The 20,457-nt window shown below is 34.4% G+C and overlaps 10 protein-coding genes across 10 annotated transcripts, besides 3 other annotated features; 4 read left to right on the forward strand and 6 right to left on the reverse strand.

The window, feature by feature from the left end:
- Positions 1-45: 45 nt before the first annotated feature.
- Positions 46-3,088, reverse strand: TVAGG3_0904360 (exportin 4,7-related family; the record flags this gene model as incomplete). Its single annotated transcript, XM_001300907.1, has 1 exon — positions 47-2,530. One exon carries the CDS (start codon positions 2,528-2,530, stop codon positions 47-49), a length of 2,484 nt encoding a protein of 827 aa, XP_001300908.1.
- A 368-nt stretch (positions 3,089-3,456) lies between these two features.
- TVAGG3_0904370 (WD40 repeat-like family) lies at positions 3,457-4,456 on the reverse strand (the record flags this gene model as incomplete). The annotated part of the gene is made up of 1 exon (XM_001300908.1): positions 3,501-4,442. One exon carries the CDS (start codon positions 4,440-4,442, stop codon positions 3,501-3,503), a length of 942 nt encoding a protein of 313 aa, XP_001300909.1.
- A 144-nt stretch (positions 4,457-4,600) lies between these two features.
- Positions 4,601-5,523: a mobile genetic element.
- Positions 5,524-5,901: 378 nt separating this feature from the next.
- On the forward strand, positions 5,902-6,503 carry TVAGG3_0904390 (structural constituent of ribosome; the record flags this gene model as incomplete). Its single annotated transcript, XM_001300909.2, has 1 exon — positions 5,904-6,473. One exon carries the CDS (start codon positions 5,904-5,906, stop codon positions 6,471-6,473), a length of 570 nt encoding a protein of 189 aa, XP_001300910.1.
- A 239-nt stretch (positions 6,504-6,742) lies between these two features.
- Positions 6,743-7,310: a mobile genetic element.
- A 79-nt stretch (positions 7,311-7,389) lies between these two features.
- TVAGG3_0904410 (uncharacterized protein) lies at positions 7,390-7,955 on the reverse strand (the record flags this gene model as incomplete). Its single annotated transcript, XM_001300910.2, has 1 exon — positions 7,390-7,953. A coding segment is annotated over one exon (564 nt), but the record flags the coding sequence as incomplete, so codon positions are not given.
- Positions 7,956-8,681: 726 nt separating this feature from the next.
- Positions 8,682-9,012, forward strand: TVAGG3_0904420 (protein of unknown function, DUF4106 family; the record flags this gene model as incomplete). Its single annotated transcript, XM_051251468.1, has 1 exon — positions 8,682-9,012. A coding segment is annotated over one exon (331 nt), but the record flags the coding sequence as incomplete, so codon positions are not given.
- Positions 9,013-9,383: 371 nt separating this feature from the next.
- On the forward strand, positions 9,384-10,958 carry TVAGG3_0904430 (protein of unknown function, DUF4106 family; the record flags this gene model as incomplete). The annotated part of the gene is made up of 1 exon (XM_051251469.1): positions 9,384-10,958. A coding segment is annotated over one exon (1,575 nt), but the record flags the coding sequence as incomplete, so codon positions are not given.
- A 27-nt stretch (positions 10,959-10,985) lies between these two features.
- Positions 10,986-20,457: part of a mobile genetic element that runs on past the window's edge.
- Positions 14,279-14,431, reverse strand: TVAGG3_0904450 (protein of unknown function, DUF4107 family; the record flags this gene model as incomplete). Its single annotated transcript, XM_051251470.1, has 1 exon — positions 14,279-14,431. The coding sequence occupies one exon, from the start codon at positions 14,429-14,431 to the stop codon at positions 14,279-14,281; it is 153 nt and encodes a 50-aa protein (XP_051077044.1).
- Positions 15,003-15,698, reverse strand: TVAGG3_0904460 (uncharacterized protein; the record flags this gene model as incomplete). The annotated part of the gene is made up of 1 exon (XM_051251471.1): positions 15,003-15,698. A coding segment is annotated over one exon (696 nt), but the record flags the coding sequence as incomplete, so codon positions are not given.
- On the reverse strand, positions 17,815-18,084 carry TVAGG3_0904470 (uncharacterized protein; the record flags this gene model as incomplete). Its single annotated transcript, XM_051251472.1, has 1 exon — positions 17,815-18,084. One exon carries the CDS (start codon positions 18,082-18,084, stop codon positions 17,815-17,817), a length of 270 nt encoding a protein of 89 aa, XP_051077046.1.
- TVAGG3_0904480 (organellar and viral DNA polymerase type B) lies at positions 18,826-19,603 on the forward strand (the record flags this gene model as incomplete). The annotated part of the gene is made up of 1 exon (XM_051251473.1): positions 18,826-19,603. A coding segment is annotated over one exon (778 nt), but the record flags the coding sequence as incomplete, so codon positions are not given.

Consider the following 20,457-nt stretch of genomic DNA (forward strand, 5'->3'; position numbering starts at 1 on the left):
ACCTTAAATTTTATTTATCAAAAACAAATACATATAATATATTATATTAAGTTGTTTCATTATTATTCATGGTGTTTTCATCATTAAGAGCTGCTAAAAGTGCTTCAATTGTTGAATTTGTGAAAGGAGTCCTTCTGATCTTTTCTTTTAGATCAATTAGTTCTGTTGCGATATTTGGTGGTGTTTGGATAAAGTAAGGACCTTGGTTTTTGAAAATTTCGTCCATTTTTTCGTGAAGATTTCTCAAATTTTCAGCAAAACCATTATAAATTCCTTCAATATTAAATGCATCATCATGGTAAGGACGTAAATGAGCTTCAAACATGCTAATTACGTATTCTAAATTATTCATTGAAAAATAGAAGAAGAAATCAGCGAAATAAGAAGCAGAGTATGCACGGTTCCGTATAAATTTATCATATGTGATGATAAACAATGGTTTCAGCTTATTAAAAACTAAATCTAACTGTTCATTTGAAGCTTTATGAGAAACACTTCCTAAATATGAAAGGATTGCATTAATAACTCTTACTGGACCGGATATTTCGTCTAAAGCCTTCTTCAAAAAGGAGATAACGATATTAAATCTGATTTTAAACGGATAGAGTAGATCTTGGTGCAAATCTTGGAACAGATCTAATATTGCAAATATATCCATGACAATTTCTTGGTCTAGTTCATCAATTTTGATTTTATCCAAAATTATGAAGAAAAGATCAATTATTTCTGCAAAAGTTTGGTCCTCAAAGTAGTGTGTGAGTGAGAAATTGAATTTGTGAGCTATAATGTACGTATAAATGAATCTAAAAGATAAAAATTTTGTTTCAGCTTTCAAAGCGAGGATTTTGCTAATCTTAGCGAATCCATTCATCAATGTCAAGAACTCATATGATGTTGGATTCATTACAATTCTTTTTTCGAAGCAAAATGTGAAATATTTGAACAATTTCAAAACAATTTCGAAAATTTCATCATCGTCGCTGTATGTATTGAGTAAATTGATCATTAAATCGTAATAATTGATCAAAATCCATTCGAACACTTTACAAAAAGTGTCAAAATTTTGACAGCCATCGAAAAGACCTTTGATACAATACAAAAACGATAAAGTGCTATCTCTTTCTGACCAATTCATATTGATTAATTGGTCGAATCTCTTTTCGAAAAATAACAAGTGCTGATTCAGCTTCTTTTGGGTTTTGATGTTCTTTGAGTACGTCTTGTGCAGTAAATAAATGATTTCGCAACGAGTTTCAAGGTCAATTCTCTTGTCAACTGGAATTTGGACGTTCGAATTGCAGATATCAAATAATTTGGGGCTGTTTATGATATCTGATAACTCTACGATGATGCTGATCGTAAGTTGGACAACAACACCGTTTTCTTGGTAAATTTTCAACAAATTTATCAAAAATTCAACAATTATTGATTGAAACTCTGGCTGGAGCTTTGCAATGTCTTGTTTTGCAGATCTGATAAAGTGTAAGATCGAAGAAACGATGTAGCTTCCAAAAATTTCATAAGATTTTCTTATTTGAGGTAATACTGGCTGAATTATGTTAATTGTTGAAAGTACATACTTTATCAGTGAATGTTTGAACTGATTGCACTGCTTATCATGCTTAGGGGATAAAAATAAGTAGTCATCAGTGTATTTCACGTTAAATCTGCTTGAAATGATCAAAATATTGATCGCCAAGGCAATAAATGAGTACTCTACGTTAACTCTGTCTCTGATATTTGTCAAAAATGTCTTAAATCTCTGATCAAAAGAGGTAAAACGGGCAGGATTAGCTTGTAAGATCAAGAATAAGGGAGCAAAGTCTTCTGTTGTTAATTCTGGTTCTAAAATCCATGTATTGCATGCGTTTTGGTCGGAATAAAATTTTGAAAATAAAATTTGAGAATAATTTGTATAAATTTGGTCGAAATAATTGTTAAACATTGTAGCCTTCTGTATTTTGGTGGCAGATATCGAAATTGAGCCCCAGAACTGGAGTAAATTTCTGCAAATGTCCAAACTTGCGTCTTTGTTAAAATCAATGGACAAAAGTGAGATTTTTGTAAACTCCAGCACGTTATCGAAGAATGTCTTAGCAAAATTCAAAGAAATAAACTGTTGGAGAGGAATAATTTTTCCAAATTTCGAAATAATCCTGGAAAGATGGAAATAACATTCCCTGTTGATGTCACGTGAAAAATATTGATTTAATCCAAGCGTAAATGAAGTGACCAAATATCTTAATTTTTCTTTCAGAATTTCTTTGGAAGGATGAGATATTATTAATCTAAGGATTGTAAGTGAAAGTAATACAGCATCTGAAGAGCTGTTAAATACAATATCAAATAATTTTTCGATAATTTTGAATTTTTCGAAGTTTTGGTACCAGACCAATGGGTAGTACGTATACAATTTTTCTGTTTCGTTGGAATCTTTGTGAAATGTCAAGCAATCTTTGAATAAATTCAAACAATCAAGAAGAACAGGATGCAAAGGCTGATCAATGTATTTGATAGAGACCTCGAGCATTTTTGGTAAAAATAATTTATAAAAATTGCTCCTAATTTTGATAAAATCGAAATTTGTAACATTAAATTCGAAATTTTTAAAAATTCTTATGAATTCTTGGAATGTTCTATAAGCAAGCTTCTGCGCTATTGGTACTTCAGTGGATGTCAGATCATATACTTTGACTAAACCCGATGTTTCTTGAAATTGTTTATTTTCTGCATAAAAAATGAGTAATACTGCAATAATTGAAGCAATCAAGTTGAATACTGAGTCATTTAGATTGATATGTGAGATATTTTTGTTAATAAACATGAAAATTTGTCCTAAAAACTGATTTGTATAAGTTTCTGAGATAGAAAAGTCTAAATTATAAAGGGAATTTCTCAGAAACTCTAGTGTTATGCTGATTTTCCTTATATCGTTCACTTTGTCTAAATAAGTAAAAAATGTGATGATATTTTCTGGATTTTTTTGTATTTGATTCATTAAAACTATATTTTCCTGTGAGTTTGGCTGATTTATCGCAGTCTCAACTATTTCGTTCAATTTGTTGAGCTGCTCATCAGTCATTCCAAAATTCTGAGAAAAAATTGCAAATTGACATGTAAAATATGATTTACATGGCAAGGATTAAATGAGAAAGTCAAATATGAGTTTACTGAGATATTGCCTGACCAATAGCATATCATAATAATGGCTGAACAACATCAGACAAACTCCAATAACATTAGATTACAAATTCTATGATATATCTCAAATATTGATTAATAACAAACTTGTTTTGATCATAACTATGTTCAAAGTGTTTGAATAAAAATAGATATCATACTTTAACCCAATATGATTGATAATTTTTCCAGAATTGCAATGTTTTGTTGAGATTTACTGCCAACTTCATGTATTATTGTGTAATAAGCAAAATATATTTTTGTAGATTATAATATGTTTAATTCTTTAAGTATTTATAACAAACAAACAAAATAATTTATTATTTATTGAAAAATTTAGCAATTTGAGTTCTTGGAAGGTCAATTTGTGGATGTCCTGACATTGACTCTTTTGCCAAAGCAGAAATTGAGTATCTAACTATTTTTCCGCCTGATGTAGTAAAAAGAAACTCATTCGTTACAGAAAAGAAAGGTTTCGACTTTGATTTCGATTTGATTTCGTATTCCAAGCATCTTAAACTGTTTTCTCCTTTTTCATTGACGCAATAAAAAGTAATTAAGCCATTTTGTCGATCAACATGAAGTGGAGTAAGATTTGCAATCGGAGTATTATTGTTATACGAAAATTGTGCAACTAAATCCTTTTCTGACAAAATTACTGCCTGACCATTGGATAAAGCGGCCAAACAGCCTTTGTAACCTGGGATAGGGGTTATGTAACTCACTGTTGAATGCAAATTATATGTTTGATTATTCCTTGTCTCTAAATCAATCACAGAAACCTTTTGTCTTGTATCGCAAGTGAATAATTTATCATTGGCTATGCACATCGCAGTGATCTTAGCAGATATTGGTAATGTCAAGGTTTGTATTCCATTGTAATTCCAGAAATTAATCGTATTATCTTCTCCTGTTGAAATAAATAAAGTATTTTTATCTTTTGTTGGGACTAGCTGTGTCACAACACCTTTGTGAGCTTTGGATGCTCCCGGTGTTGTAAAAGATTGTAATAAATTCAAGTTTAGATCAAATTCAGAAACTGTTCCGTTTTTGAATCCTATAATCCAGCCACCTCTTGGCGAAACACACCATGATGATGGTATTAAACTGAGTGTATGCGTAGAATTGTTGTTATTAATCGATTTTACGGAAACAAATCCGCCTTTATCAATAACTAAAACATTGTAGCCATCTTCACTAGCTTGGATTCCAATTGTTGTTGCAGAAACACTTCCATAATCAATCGAAAACCAAGAACCCATCTTTTGAAACAAAAAGTGTCGAATCGAAAAATCATTATGAAATCAGTTCTTCCAATATAAAAAATCTCTTCTCTATGAGCAATGTATGAAACACTTCCATTCCAGATGGTGATATGGTGTATTCATTCCCTCTAAGATTATAATGTTCCCCAAATTGAAAAGGTGACCAAACTATTTTTTGAAAGTCCGCCATAACTTTAATGGTACTATTTCAGCGTGTACAATGAATACAAAAATTCTAAGAGTGCCACATAAAATAGTACTTTAGACTTGAGTTAATGCTACCAAGCAAATGTTAAAAAGATGACTTTAGTGTTTTGATAATCAAAGATTAAAATCATTATTGTCTAAATCAATAATCATAACGACAGAAGTTAATGTTTTTTCATCAGTGCTTTAAATCCACTTTTAAAAGTATACCTCAAAAATCAAAATATCAAAAAAAAATTGGCCGATAGGTTTGGCTTTAATTTTTGTCTGCTTTTATGATTTGATATGGATGTTATAATTTTAAAAGTTGAGCCAAATTCACCAATAGATTTTTGAGATTTGCAAATACTCAATAATTTTCAGCGTGTTATCTTTTATTAAAAGAACTATTTGGTTTCAGTATCATATAAATTGATATTTACTTTCTATTTGAACCTTCATTTAGCTAATGATTTAATAATACAGATTTCATCTAGTCCTTATAAGAGAATTTTGAATTTGTTATAATAAAAAAACAAACAGATATAGCTTACACTTCTATAATAAAGATACCTTTTATAGAAATCAGTATGAAATGTGTTTTGGCTTATTGGAAGCATATCAGACATAATCGCCATAATCAAAAAATCTATATACCCAATAAGTAATAAATTTGTCGATATAGATTTTCCATAAAATTAGTTTTTAGTCTGATCTTAAAATAAATTTAATTTTTTATAAAAAAAATCACATTTAAAAGTACCTTTTTAGTAGCTCGAAATCCTGTTGGTGGATTTCGGGCGTACTTCAAAATTAGCTTTTCTTCTACATATGCAAGCTATATTTTAAATATGGGGCAAATCGGATCGGCGAAAGGAGTTTAGTTACCTTTCCAAATTGATTGAATTAACTTTTTTATCTATCAATTTATAATAAAAAATGTCTTTTGAAGCAAATTACATTTAATCAAATAGTATAAATTCTTATTGTTACCAGTTTTTTATAAATTGTGTGATTCGGAGTATTCTCGAAGAGCTACATACAAAATACCTATTTAAAAGATATTATCATATCATAAACTATTTATTTTTATGATCAGAAGCAATAAATATTCAATGAAATTTTGGATCAAAATCACTCCAAAAAATAAAAGCCCTTGATTTAAATTTATTCATCATCACCAATATATGTCATATCTAAAAATCATACTTGTAAGTTCAAAATCTAACCAGAGCGATTTTACGGTTTATGCGGTTTTGGTCGGCCTTTCGAATGGTAGCTAAGAACAACCAGATTCCTAATGATCACCTCCGTAAATACTGGTATCACCGTGTAAAGACATTCTTTGACGATCCAGCACGTGCTCAGCGTCGTCGTAACGCTCGCAACCTTCGCGCTAAGAAGATTGCCCCACGTCCAGCTGAAGGCCCACTCCGCCCAATCGTCCGCTGCCCAACAGTTCGTTACAACATGAAGACACGTTTAGGCCGTGGTTTCACACCAAAGGAACTCGTCGCTGCCGGATTCGATCCAGCTCTTGCTCGTTTCCAGGGCATTGCTGTTGATGCTCGCCGTGCCCACTCAAAGGATGCTATGGTTAAGCAGAACGTTGAACGCCTTCAGGCTTACAAGGCTCGCCTTATCAAGGTAAAGAAGGGCGAGACAGTCGAGCAGGTTAACGATGCTGCCCTCTTCGCTCTTCCAAAGGCTCAGAACGAAATCAAGTTCCGTGTTATCAAGGCTGAAGAGGCCAAGAAGGATCTCTTCAAGGAGAAGACAGATAAACTCAAGGCTTTCCGTGAGGCTAAGAAGGAAAAGGCTGCTGCCAAGCATAAGAAATAAACTGGTTCGTTATATCACTACTCTTACAAATACAATTTTTTCAAAAATGATATTTTTGATCAAAAATAAAAAGAATAAGTTCTTGTTGATTTCTCTTGTTATTTTTTTATAAGTCTTTTGATGCTTTGTGAATACAAGAAAAAAAAAATTAATATGAAATTTCATAATTAACAAAATCTACTTTAATAGCCGTGATATTTACTATCACATGATTTCTTATGATTCCCAAAAGAAAATGCAGGATCAAAATTTAACCTCTTAATCTTTTTGGTAAAAAAGGGGGTTGGCGTCCTAAGGCGTCCTAGTGTAAATTTCTCAAAATTGTGATATTTACATCACATTTTTGAGAGGTTTATGGGCGTCCTAAGGGAAAATTGAATAGCTAGGGCGTCCCGAATTTTCATTCTAAGATTTAAATATATTATATACTTAAGTATAATACAAGCAATATAAAAATTAAATTTTTATTATGTTAACTTATAAGAAATTTTTTTGAATTATCGTTGATTTATTGTAATCTTTCCAGGCTATACTTTTGAAATCAACATTACCTGTCATACGCATTAATGTAGTAGATGTCCAGGTGTAGCTATTATATCCCAGCAATATTGGTATTTTATCATTGTAAGATATCAAAATGAAGCGTTTTTTCAGATATAATTTTTCGTAAATTTTTCAAAAATAAGATGGTAAAAAAGCCTCGACTTGCTCGAAAAATAACAATTTTTTTACTTGTAAAAATAACCCTTTTACAGCATGGGCAGCTATTCAATCACTATTTCTTTTTCTAAAAGTATATTTTTCAAAAAAAAATTAAGATCAAATTCGACAATTTCTAAAAAAAAAAAAAAGGGAGTGGGGCTTCCAGGGGCTGCGCCCCTTCTAGCCCCGAAGATGTTTAGTATAAATGAAGTTTTTATTCTGAGTCAAAGTTCGGGTCTTCTGCGTTATATGCAACGTAATTGAACCATATCTTGTATGGATGGTTCAAATCCGATGAAACAGAAATGGTTTCACCGGGGACTAATACCAAGTTTCCTTCCCAGTAGGCTTGACCATTGCTAAAGAATATGCAAACCAATTCTTCGAATACAATTTCTTGTCCACTTTTGCGTTGGAAAATGACTCTCACACGGTCACCTGGAATGACTCCATCTTTTTCGTTGTCTTCATTCTGTAACGAAATAGTACGAACGAGGAAATGGTTGACAATTTCAACTTGGAATTCGCAAGGAGTTGTGCGAAAAACCCAGCCAACATTTTCGGCTCCGTACTCGTCAGCTAGTTCATCCTGGTCATAGCTGTACGAGTACGGAGTGAAGTTTATGGCTGCACGGGCAAATTGAATTTGAATTGGGCTGCGTAAGGTAGGAAGCAACTGGTTGAAGAGTCGTTCTTGAAGTACTCTTACAAGAGTGGGACAATAGCGGACAAGTTCGTCTGCATATTGAATTGAATTCGAACAAATTTGTTCGAATTGGACTGTCGCCGAAACTAGTTGACCAAGAGCTGTAGAATACTCTGAGGTCTGTTCTATACTTTCTTCTATAGAAGAAGCCATGTATTCATCAGCTTTTGACTGCAATTGTTGGCGCAATTGGAAGTTAGATTGCTCGGGGTCAAAGCGAGTCTTTGGAGTGTCATCTGGGACTGGGAGTGACCGTGTAGGATGATAATCCTCTTCCTGGATAGTTGAATCGGAATCGCTACTGTCTTGGTATGACATTGAGCTAAAATGAAGTGAAAAAGACCAACCACTTTATTTTTTCAAATAAGAGTTTAAAATAAACCGTTTTCGTCAACGGTAACCCCCTCTATTTTTTTATTTTATTTAATAGTTACCGTTGGCAAACCGTTCCATCTCAAATATTGAATGAACTATAAACGTTTTTTGTTTTCTATATATACTTTTTTGTCCAACGGTAAAACTTTTTACACAACGGTTTTTGAGAGTCGTCGCCGTTGACTTTTTTTGTAGAGCACTCAAAATAGTATAACTTTGTCCGGACAAGTAAGGGTCTATCGTCGCTACAGGAAAAGTTACAGGCGTTTCAAGGAAGTATACTTTGAGAAGCCTTTTCCCCTTATAGAATGAGATAGGACGGTTATTTTACAAAACTGACAACAGTTTGACCGAGTAGTTTTTTGTGCTGAACAAAAAGTGTCATATAAACATCTGTCAAAAGCCGCTTTTTAACTTCACTTAAAATGCCACGTAAGCTACGTAAGAATATACGTAAGAGGAAGAGAGCATTGAAACATCCAATAGTAAGACTGACACCACAACAACAGTTGCAACAACAAATGCTGAATGACCCCACTATGTTGCAACAAATGTCAAGCAATCCTATGCTTTTAAACCGAGTTGTTGGTGCACAGAGTGGAGGTTTAAGAGCGGCACTTTTAGCGAAAATGGCAGGCTATGGTGGAGCTGCAGACGGAACAGCATATAACCCTCAAAGTCAAATGAATTTGAGTTCACTCAAAAATCAAATAACAGATGTCAAAAAGTCAAACATAGACATACAGAAGCAAATAAGTGAAAACGAAAAGAAACTAGAATATGACAGACACACAAAGAAACTCAATGAGTTAAACGTAGAGAAAAAGAAGAAAGAAGAACAACTGAAAGAACTAAGTACAGAGGAATATGCGAAAAAAGTGTCAGAAAAAGCAGCAGAAGTAGCAAAAATGGAACAAGATGTCTTAAATTTGAAAAACCATACTACTCAATATAAAATACTGAAAGATGAAGAGATAAAACAAAAAGCCCTGAAGACATATATGGATAGCGATGAGTATAAAAAAGAAGTTGAAGCAAATGTAAAGGCAGAAAAACTTTTACAGTTGCAAAACCAAACCGTACAGTATGAAAACTTAGCACAAGAAAGTAAAAATAACGACGCGGCTATGCAAAAGGCAATGAAAAGCGCAGAATATATAAAAGCTAACAATGACTGGTTAGATGCCCAAGCCAACGCTAAAGCAGCCCAACTCATAGGGTCAATAAGGACAAAAATACAAGCGGATGAAGATAGTTCAAATGAAGCTTTAACAAATGCTGACTTTAAGAACGCTTTCGAAGCTCTTCATAGTAAGGTGAAACAAGTGAACGACTTCTCATCTGGAAAGAAACTGAAGTCTGAAGGTTTCGACAAAGAGTTAAAAGAAGTAGCACAAAATATGACGAAAATAACAGATGCAGCAACGAGACAGGCAGTTCAAAGTGCCTATGACGCCGTTAGAGCAACTGTTGTGAAAAGTCAAGAAAAAGAGTTACAACAGACCAAAACAGACCTAGTAAATGCTTTCTTAAGAACGAAAAGTCAGGTAGGACATTACGCTGCAGATGGAACATATGTGCCAGCTGGTGGAACTTATATACCACCAAACCCTCCAAGAGAAGCACCTGCACCAGGACTACCTAGAACATTTACATCGTCACATGGACACAGACACAGGCATGCACCAAAACCAACACAACAACCAACAGTTCAAAATCCAACACAACAACCAACAGTTCAAAACCCTGCACAACAACAACAACAACAACAACCAACACAACAACCAACAGTTCAAAATCCAGCACAACCAACAGTTCAAAACCCTGCACAACAACAACCACAAACAGAGCAAGGACATAAAAGAAGTAGAGAACAAGGAAACCAAGAATTCTTAAAAATGCTTAACGAAGAGTGTGGTTTCCCAGATACTGTTGACTTTAGTGACAGATATAAAGAAGCTATTAGAAAGTTCAAGGATGGAAATACTGACCCGAACCTATTTAGCTTTATGGCTCAGCACCAAAACGGATATAATCTCAAACCTGGAAAATACAAGCTCGCTAAGGGATATGATTTAATAGCATATCATCCAAATGACATGGATGAATTTACTCCGAGATATTTGATGTCAGAGCTAAATGACAATTCAACTTTCGTCATGAAACGCGTAAAAAATAGAGACGGAACGAAAGAACAAAAGCTTATGAATGCGGATGACGTAGATAGGGAAATTGTTGAAAACGGTCTCGGAATATATGAAATGCCAGCAGATGAGGTACAAGAAACTCCACAGGAAGAAATAGTTCAGATACAACCAGACATGGAAGAAATAGTTCAGCAACAACAGCTAGAAGAGCCTGAAGGAAACGAACAAGTCACTCCTTTGGAAACTAACTTCACAGAACTAGATGAAGATTTGGAACAGCCGAAAAATCTTGACCCTCAACAAGAGTATGCGGAGAATATGGAATATTTCCAAGAGTCTAAAAAAAATTCGGCTGACATAGTAGAAGAATATCGAAAAATGTTTGCCGACATACAAAAGACTCCAACACCAGATGAAAATATTCAGCATAGAATGGAAGTACTGAAAGAAAATGTACACAAATACAACAACCCTTTTTACTTACGAGCATTTAACGTTCAATCTTCGGATGAACTCGGTGAAAATAAAAGGTTAAATTTCAAGAAAACATATAGAAATGAAACATTGTTTAAAGTTCATTCAGAACCTAGCCAAGATGGAAACAAACCTACTTTTGTTTCTGCAGACGATGGAACTACAATGAGATGGGGTCATAAAGCTAACCCGGATAGGTGGTTCATAAACTTACAACCACAATTCCAAGAAGTTGTAGACGCAATGGAATTGAATGGTGAACGAGATATAGCTGGTATTTTAAGCGCGGCTTTAATGCCATTGAAAGATATGAAACATGCAGATATTTTGGACCAGTATGAAATGAACATGGCTGATGGAAATATAACACCTGACGTTCTAGAACATTTATCTCAAAGAACTACACAGAACCATAGAGATGGTATATTTGGTGAAGAGTTTAGAAAGAAAGTTAGGGAGGGAGAAGGAAGAGAACCTATTGTACATGACCTTGCAAACGAAAGTTTACAAAATGTCATAAAAACTTACTTTGCAGACAATGAACCGAGAAGGGATGAATATTTAAGAAAACTCAATTGGACAGTACCAAATGAAATGTTAGTATTGAAAAACATGTTCCTTGACAAAATAAAACCAACTACAGAAATAAACGACGCAAGACTGAAAGATTGGGTAGAAGCTTTCCCATTCACAAAGGATATTGTTGGTAACATGGAAAGAAAACCAGAATGGCTACAAAAACATATATTTGGAAACGAGCATATTCCATATGGACAGGCACTGTTTGAAGAGCTTGAACCGGAAACTCAGGAAAGAGTCATGCAAACAATACGCAACGACTCAAATACAAACTATGACAAACTCTTTCTAGGATATAGGTTACCTGAGATGGGCGACCAGAGCCCAAAGGCAAAAAGGACATGGGAAATTTACAACATACTAGGTGAACATGAGGCAAAGATGCAACAACTTGAAGCAGAGGGCAAGTTACCAAAGCGACACCAAAGAAGAAGAGTAGAACAAAGTGAAAGTAGTGAAGAAGTAACTTCATCTAGTGAAAGTAGTGGCAATGAAGGAAAAAGAAGAGTTAAAAACTCAGTCAGGAAGAAAGTAAAGCTTGGTCGGAGTGGGTTCTATTATGACATAATCCAACTATTCTATATTTTTACCCATATGAAATGTACGCCGCTCAGAATATAACGCCAACAGTTTTGGATGCTATGAATGGAAATGTTTCCGAATGGTATAACGAATGCGACAATGCCATTAGAAGGTCAGAAATAGTTCCTGGAACTTACGAATATACAACTGCTATTTCTTATGGAAACGTAGGTGAGTTTGGAGAAGGTTCTTCAACAACAGTAGATATTGCTTGCGACAGGTTTCATATAATTTCTATTGACAACTCATTCTTATACGTGGAACAAGACATTGAAATAAAACCTTCTGCCAAGTTGTCTGACAAGAAAGGTTGCAATGGAATTTTCTATGTCGGATACCAATATGCTCCAGAAGTTTTCATGGGATATAAGATATATTCTAACTCTGACTTAGTTCAAACAGTAACATGGGCAAACTATGAATGGTTCGCTTTGAGAAACTCAGTACAACCACAAGCTAGAGAACAAACAGACCAGTATGCAACTATTGAGAAAATAAGAAGACTTGACCCTAACGTTCCAGGAGTTTATGTTAACCTTTCTGGACAAACTGCAGCAGCAGTAACAAAGTAAAATTGAAACTTAGAGTTCCTTTGTCATCTTTCCTCATCTTCAGGTTTTTAAGATACTTGCCAAACTGGGCAGGAAAAATTTCTATCGAACTTACTCCAAGCAAAAATAACTTAGTCATTGCACCAACACAAGACCCATTCACTCTTACAGACGTAAAGGGAGCAAATCAAACGTCATTTCGCCGAATTTTGCAAAGACAAAGTTGACTTAGACTTTGGTTTCTCAAACCTCAACACTGAAGTAAACTACTACTCAATGCTGCTGGAACTGCTTGGGACCCAGTTAAGTTCACATGCGAAAAATTTGAATGCAAGAGAATAGAAAGACTTGCAGTCTATATGTTGGACCCAGATATTTCAAATGCTTTAGCTGCCAAATATATTGCAGTTCCACTATGTTCCCTATACACCAAATATCTGTCAAAGACTTTGCAGGTGAAGTTGGAAACCAAAGTGCTGACCCAGGTGCAAGAACAGATATTGCCTTAACAACTGCAATGAAACATGCAGATACTATGTTTGTACTGTTCAGACGAACTATAAATGACTATTCTTGCTTCTACAACCCCGGTATTAAATACCATATAAACATAGATGGCAAATACTATCCAAGAGAAGATATTCTACAGTTGAGGATATGAGGTCATACAACTTGACATTAGATGCTATGAACTTTAACAACAACTTCACAACAACCATTAACCCTGAAATGCAAAGTTCTATTATGCCATATGTGAAAGTATGGACTCATACAGGAGCTCAAAACACTCAATATACAAATGGAGACCGTTCAAACTTTTGGCTTGGCATTCCATTTGCTGACTCAGAAGACTTTATGGGTGGTATTTCAACTGTTGGTACAGTTCAAATACAATATACTGGTGACAGAGACGGTCCAGATGAATTGAAAGCAAAGAAGTTTACAAAACCAATAGCACTTTTCACGGAAGAAGTTAGTATGGTTAAGTCGTGTACTGTGGCACTGCGCGCCTCCGTACACCACTTAACCTTAAATATTTACAAAACCATTAACATATATTTTTACAACACAAACGACAACACTAACTTAACATTAACGTATATTTTACAACACAAACGACAACATTAACTTAACCTTAAATATTTACAAAGCCGCCAACCACTTCACCTCACTAATGACTTCACTAACGAACTCACTAATGTAAAAATAAACGTTCTCACTATCGTTCTCACTAACGACTTCACTAATGTTCTCATAAATTTTCCTAAATATCTTCATCATCAGTGTTAACCCTATTGTAGTCATACTTGAAGCCATAAACTTTCTCTAACTTCTTAACGTACAATTTACATAACTTACCTTCGTCATCGTATGGTTTAATGATATAACTATTTCTATCTTTATACACAGTCAATGAAAAGTCAACTGGTCTCGGATGTATTTGAAAGAACATGTTATGCTCAGGAAGGAAGAATAAATGTTTAAATGTATGTTTGTTATATGTTTTGATTTGTATGAGTTGCTTTTGTTCTGTCATTTACATCCAAATAAAATAAAAAATAAACTTAAAAATAAAATAAAAAATTAATGATATCACCACCCCACACGTATGAAAACATAGCACAAAAATAAATTTAGGGTAGAAGTGTTAGATCTAACCTTTCTAACCTCTTTTCTAACCTGTTGAATTCATTGCTTTATAACTCTCTTCCTTGGTTTCTTTTTAGTTGCTTTCTTCACGTCTGTCTCCAACTTGACTGTCTTTCTTCTTCGTCCGTAATGATACCAGTTACTTCCACCAGTCAATGGGTCAAATGGTCTTTCGTAAGGGTTTCCATACATTCCATAGGGACCATACGGAAGAACTACTGGTGGAGAAGAAACATTTTCTTTAGTTCCATCGAATCTATTTAAATGCATTGTTTCACCTTTCATCTGGTCATTAAAGTCTTTTGCGTGTTTTGCAAACTCATCGTCCTTTCCTAAAGCATTTTCTGACTCAGTCGCAACCAAATTGGATGCTTTATTTATGAGCCCTATTTTATTTAATCTTAACTTCTTTGCAACCCAGCCTCCAATCTTCCTTTATTTGCATCTAATGTCTTCGAAACCCTTCCTCCACTCATTTTATTTACTGCGTCATAAGCCCAAGTGCTTTTGCTCCAAATGCTAATGCTTTTGTTCCCATTGCGCCTAAAGCTGCCCAAGCTACCATTTACACCATATTAAAATCATCTCTCTTCAATATTATCTCATAAAAGTTCTCGTTACTGGAGAAAGTCAATGAAACATAAACATTCTCATTCATAAACTTCTTTCTTATCTCATCTATACGCTTCAAAATGTCTGAACAATTGCTAACATCTTCTACAACAGTTATTTCATCATGAATGACCTTCAAGAACAAGCTCATTTAATATGCTATTAAAATCATCTCAATAATGAGTCCATCCTTTCCATCTTTAGGTAGCACAACATCTTTCATTGAAGAAGGTTCGACAAGTCTTATGTTAAACTTACTGACAAAGTTTGTTATACTATAATGCTTCGGCGGCGAATACATGTAGTTTGAAAGACATAATATAGATTCTTCAGCAAATTCACTTATACTGGATTTTATAACAATGTTCTCACGAGACCAAATACCACCAATTGACAATCTTGTAAGCAATCCTGCTGAACCTTCTACTGTAAACGTCGATGGTAACATTCCACGAAGGTCATCTATTGACATCGTTGAGTCACTGAATTTAAATATTTTCTTAAAGCAATCGTCATTATCTAACCATGCAATAGCTTTGAAGTTTTCATTCGAATATACATCTGCTTCATTAAATGTAAAACCTGACTTCTTTGCAGAGATGACTTTAAAATCTATTGAGTTTGTTTCAAAATTATATGCTATGGTAACTTCTGAAGGTAATGGATGTCCTTCCGCAGTCAGTTGTTCTCTCACTACCGTTTGAAGCTTTGTGTTAAAAACTTTCATGTCATCTCCTGTGTCTAGGTTCACATACACAGCAACAGGAAAACTATCTTGCTTCTTTGTTTCATCATTATACCTCAAAACATTAAAGTTCTTCAATAATATTGTTCTTCCTGCTGGAATACTTCTAACTGTCTGATTTCAATAGCTTTCTCACCTCCTACATACTCTACCCAGTGTCTTGGATATTCATAAGTATACTGACTTTCTTGAATTTTGGTAGGTTTCATCATAACGTGTTCATAGTATATCTTTATACTCTTGTCAGTTAGACTCGGTGCTATGTTCTGAATATTTCTGACTTGCATTTTTAATGGAGATAAAATGAAGCATTTAATACATGACGTAGATGAAGACATGAATGAAACAGTACAAACTTAACTTTCTCTCATTCTTCCTTTCAGTAAGGACTATGAGTTCTGTTCAAATGGTGTATTTCTATTGTGGAAAGATGGGTTCAGGTAAGACATTTAACCTCATTCGTCATATACTCATAACAGAACGTTTAGGAAAGACTCTTACTATGACCAAATCATTATATCAGCAACTTCAGACTCTATGGACTCAACAGCGAAAACATTTATGTCAAAAGTTCAAGCCTCTGTCGTTAAAGTTCCAGACAGTGAACTCATTGAATTTCTTCAACGTTACATTCGACGTAAGAGGAAATATTATGCCATCGTTGAGTTTATACAGTCAGGAATGCAAAAGACTTCAGAAGAGATGGAAAGAATTATTGACAAACACCACTTACGTCAATACTCAGGAGTTTACGATATGAAACGACTGACAAACTACATTCTGTCAAAACTTTCAAAATACCCCTTCAAAAAGTATCCTTCAAACACTCTGTCGTTTGCGACGACTTCGCCGGAAAAGGTTTAGTGTCAAAGCCTGACTCACCATTAGCTAACATCATTACTAAAGTCAGACATTACCACTTAACTGTAGCAATACTTATGCAAACATGGCGTTTTTTGCTTTAAACATAAAACGTCTCATAACTGACTTCGTTATCTTTCAAGGTTTCTCACGTATGATATTGAACTCATTTGGAAACAGTCAGGTATAACATTACCTTTTGAAGAAATTTGGGAAGCATATAAGTCTCTCATCTCTCCTCGTTCATACCTTGAGATTCATATCATGACTAATACCATTAAAGTCAAAAATATTCCATGGGAACGACCAACATTGTTTTAAAGTTTAACCTTCAATTGACTGATGGTAAACAAATTCCATGCATCTCTGTCGCCATTTCTGTTAATATTTTTGCTGTCATTCATATCATCCACTTCCCCATCCGTTAGCTTTTGAGGATATGCGTTAGAATAGCTGTTCTTAAATGAAGGCTTTTCACCTTTGAGAGCATAAACTCTATAACTTTCTGCATACTTTATGTTTGAACCTCCTGAGCCATCATTGACATAAATTTTTATAGGCTTCCACCCTTTGTTCATGTTCCTGCTTCTTCCCTTAGCTCTTTTGTTCAGTAGTTCTACATCTTTATACACAGCACCTGTCTCAGTGAATTCAACAATATTTTCATTCGTTAGCTTTACATTCAAACCCTTGTCGAGTATATTGTTCATTTCATACATATAAAAGGTTTTTATTCTATATGAAATGAGAAGCAAATCCATCTTAGCTGGTGCCGTTAATGTTCCAATTGAACCAACATCAAATGTTGACTCACGAACGACAAACAATATTGTCATAAAGAACTATAGTTCAGAGTGTTTGAAAGAAAAAGCCAGAACCAGAGCTGAAATCCGTGAATTTAAACAGCTTCAAACGCTAACGCTACATCAGATGTTAAGTTAGAGTATCCACCACTGGACCAAATTCTTTCAAGAGAAGCCAACGACAACCCTTACACAAATGTTCAAACAAATCCTTCAGATAACGTAGACCATTACCTTCTTCAGTTATACCAAACAATTTTACTCAAAGACGATAAGAAGCTTTTGACAAATCTTATAAGCAAGAACCAAATAATTCTAACAAAGGAGGACCTTGAAAATGTTATCTCACGAATAACAGGGAAACAATGTGTCATTGACTATCTCGACCCTGAAATCGAATGCTGTGGTCAAACTCCACTATTCATGAAAATAGGTAACATCCGCATCATTGAAACACCAGGAACTACAGGAGTTGAGTTTAAGTATAAATATTCGAACGAGTATACAAAACTTTCAACAGAATATAAACTTTGCTTGAAATATGTTTTAGTAAATTAAAGCAATTTGTAATATCTATCCAAAACTTCTTCAACAGTATCGAACTCATCTTCATAATGCAAACCTAATCTTATTGACTTGGTGCAGTTTTCACTAACACAATATAGCGCTTTGCGCTCGGCGCCTTTGACGCCTTTTTCTGTTCTCTTGACTGACATAACTAACTCATTTGTTTCATCAAACAGCAACAACCAAAGTTCATGACCTAATACATAACATTCATACTTTATATTTTTAGCTCTGAGTTCTCTTGTAAGCTGTTGCATTTAATATTTTCTAAAAAGTCAACTTCAACAGTCATTCGCACTGGTGCCTTCAGTTCTACAGGCTCGCCTTGAAAGTCAACTAGTCTGAATTGCATGTCTTTCAAATTATGAGGACTAATGCGAACCCATTTACCTAAATGAGTTGCTATGACAGGAACGTTTGGAATGAACATTGAATTGACTGCATAACAGAAGATTTATATTCTACTGAACCTTTACTATTAACTCCTGAAATACCTGTGACATTAGCTATTTTTGACTCAATGTATAAACAATTGCCATAACATACGTATGGAACAGATTTCATCTCAATCGTTTTGTCAACACTTTTCAAAGGAAATGTCATATGGTATGCTCCTAAAAGAAGTTGAACTCTATGACTCATTCGTGTTATCTTGAACTCTTTCTTGCTACTGAACTTCAATGTTCCCTCAGAAGAGAGTTCGACATCTATGTTGTCAATAGTTTCTTCATTTATGAGAGTATCTATGACTCCAGCAATTTTATCTATTCTATACTCTGCTCTGTTAGGAAATGTTATAAAACTTCTTTTGTCATCTATTTCAATCTCTATGAAATCTGTTTCATCTGTTATGACAAAAGTTGCGATAGTATTGAAGTCAACAACTCTGAAAGCAAGCGCTTCATTCTGAAGACCTAAGTTTGTTTGTAGCTTTACTGTCCCGTATTCGTTTGGGTCTGTACTTTGCAAATAGAACAACATTTTATTCTCATTAAAATATGACTATTGCTGCATATGCGTATGAAACAAATGAAGCAAGAAGAGCACATGAACTAGTAAACGAAAACTCAACTTTAACCATTGAAGGCAATGATTTAGTCATTGACGATGGAAAAACTAAAAAAGTCATTGATTTCGATACTTTTAACACTTATGACCCATTCATTACAATAAGTAAAGTTCCTATCATAAATGATGGAACGGTGCAATATATAAATTCTACTGTAGATGCCTCATTAGTGAAAGTACTGAATGTTCTCATTGAATTGTTAAAGAGCTTTCGATTTGACGACAACATTAAATGCTTAAAGAATTTAGTCATGAATGAGAAACAAATTCTTGGCGTTGCTGGTGGCAGTAATGATGTACACCTTATGACATTAGAATATTATAACGAACATAAAGATGAACTGAAAGGAGAGAAGGGTGACACCGGACCTCAAGGACCACAAGGAATACAAGGAATACAAGGAATACAAGGAATACAAGGACCTCAAGGCGAAAACGGTTTGGATGGAAAGGATGGAAAGGATGGAAAAACTGCTAAATCATGGATATGGGACCTTATAAATACTGGTTTAACAGCTGCTTCATATGGAGTTCTTCAATACCAAATCGGAAAGATATGGGCGGTACTTGGTGAAGAAGTTTTAAATGACGTTAAAAATGCTTTGAACTTCATTTCAAATGGTTCGGATACTATTAAAACTTTATCTGGTTGGATGCAAGAAACAAGGAGTCAAATAGATACTGTAAGACGTATAGCAAACAATGCACGTACGGGATTGGATACTTTACGACAAGCACAAAATACACTAAAGGAAGCAAATGATATTCTTGGCTCAGTATCAGACATGCATGAAGATTGGCTTAAAGGTATTGACAAATCTTTAAAAAACAGTCAGTCTATTGCTGACTACAAGAAAGTATAGATTTTTTACATAGTGCTATGGACGTACATGATGGAAGCATAAGGAACTTACTTAATGCTAACAATAACTTACCAGGAACTATTAAAGCATTTATAAAGTCCTTTGTAAAACCCGGTGCTCTAACATTTAGGTCTTTGAGAGCAAGAGCATTGAAGTCAAGAGATGCAGAAACTCCAACAGAACCTACAGAAGGAACTGAAACAACAGAAACTCAGAGGAACCACCAAAACCAACAGCTAATGAAATATTGTTCGAATATTTTCCAAGGTACTCTGTTCTCATTGCATACATTCAAGAAATACTTAAGAAAGCAGACTTGACTTTAGGAGATGATGAAAGTTCTGTATATCTTTCGTTCCAGTTTCAAATAGCAGAACTTTTGAGACAGATATGCTTAATGTATGACAACATCTCTGATTTCACAAGATATGATGACGACCATGACCCGAACATGGTGAAGAAGAAGTTTTACAAACATCCATTAAGACAGGAAAGGTTTTAACTCAAAGTCTCATTATTGACACCAAAGATGGCGAAGTGGACGTTCTTCAAGAGCTGAAGAAAAATACTTCTTCGGGAGGTGGTGGTAGGCATGAACTTGAAATAAATGAGATAGAAGAGAAATTAGCCGAAAAAGCAGATAAAGAACATAAACACAATATCTCCGATAATCCGAGTCATAATAACTCAAAGCTACAT

Source organism: Trichomonas vaginalis, chromosome I (genome assembly GCF_026262505.1).
Source record: "Trichomonas vaginalis G3 chromosome I, whole genome shotgun sequence".
Taxonomy (NCBI): domain Eukaryota; phylum Parabasalia; order Trichomonadida; family Trichomonadidae; genus Trichomonas; species Trichomonas vaginalis.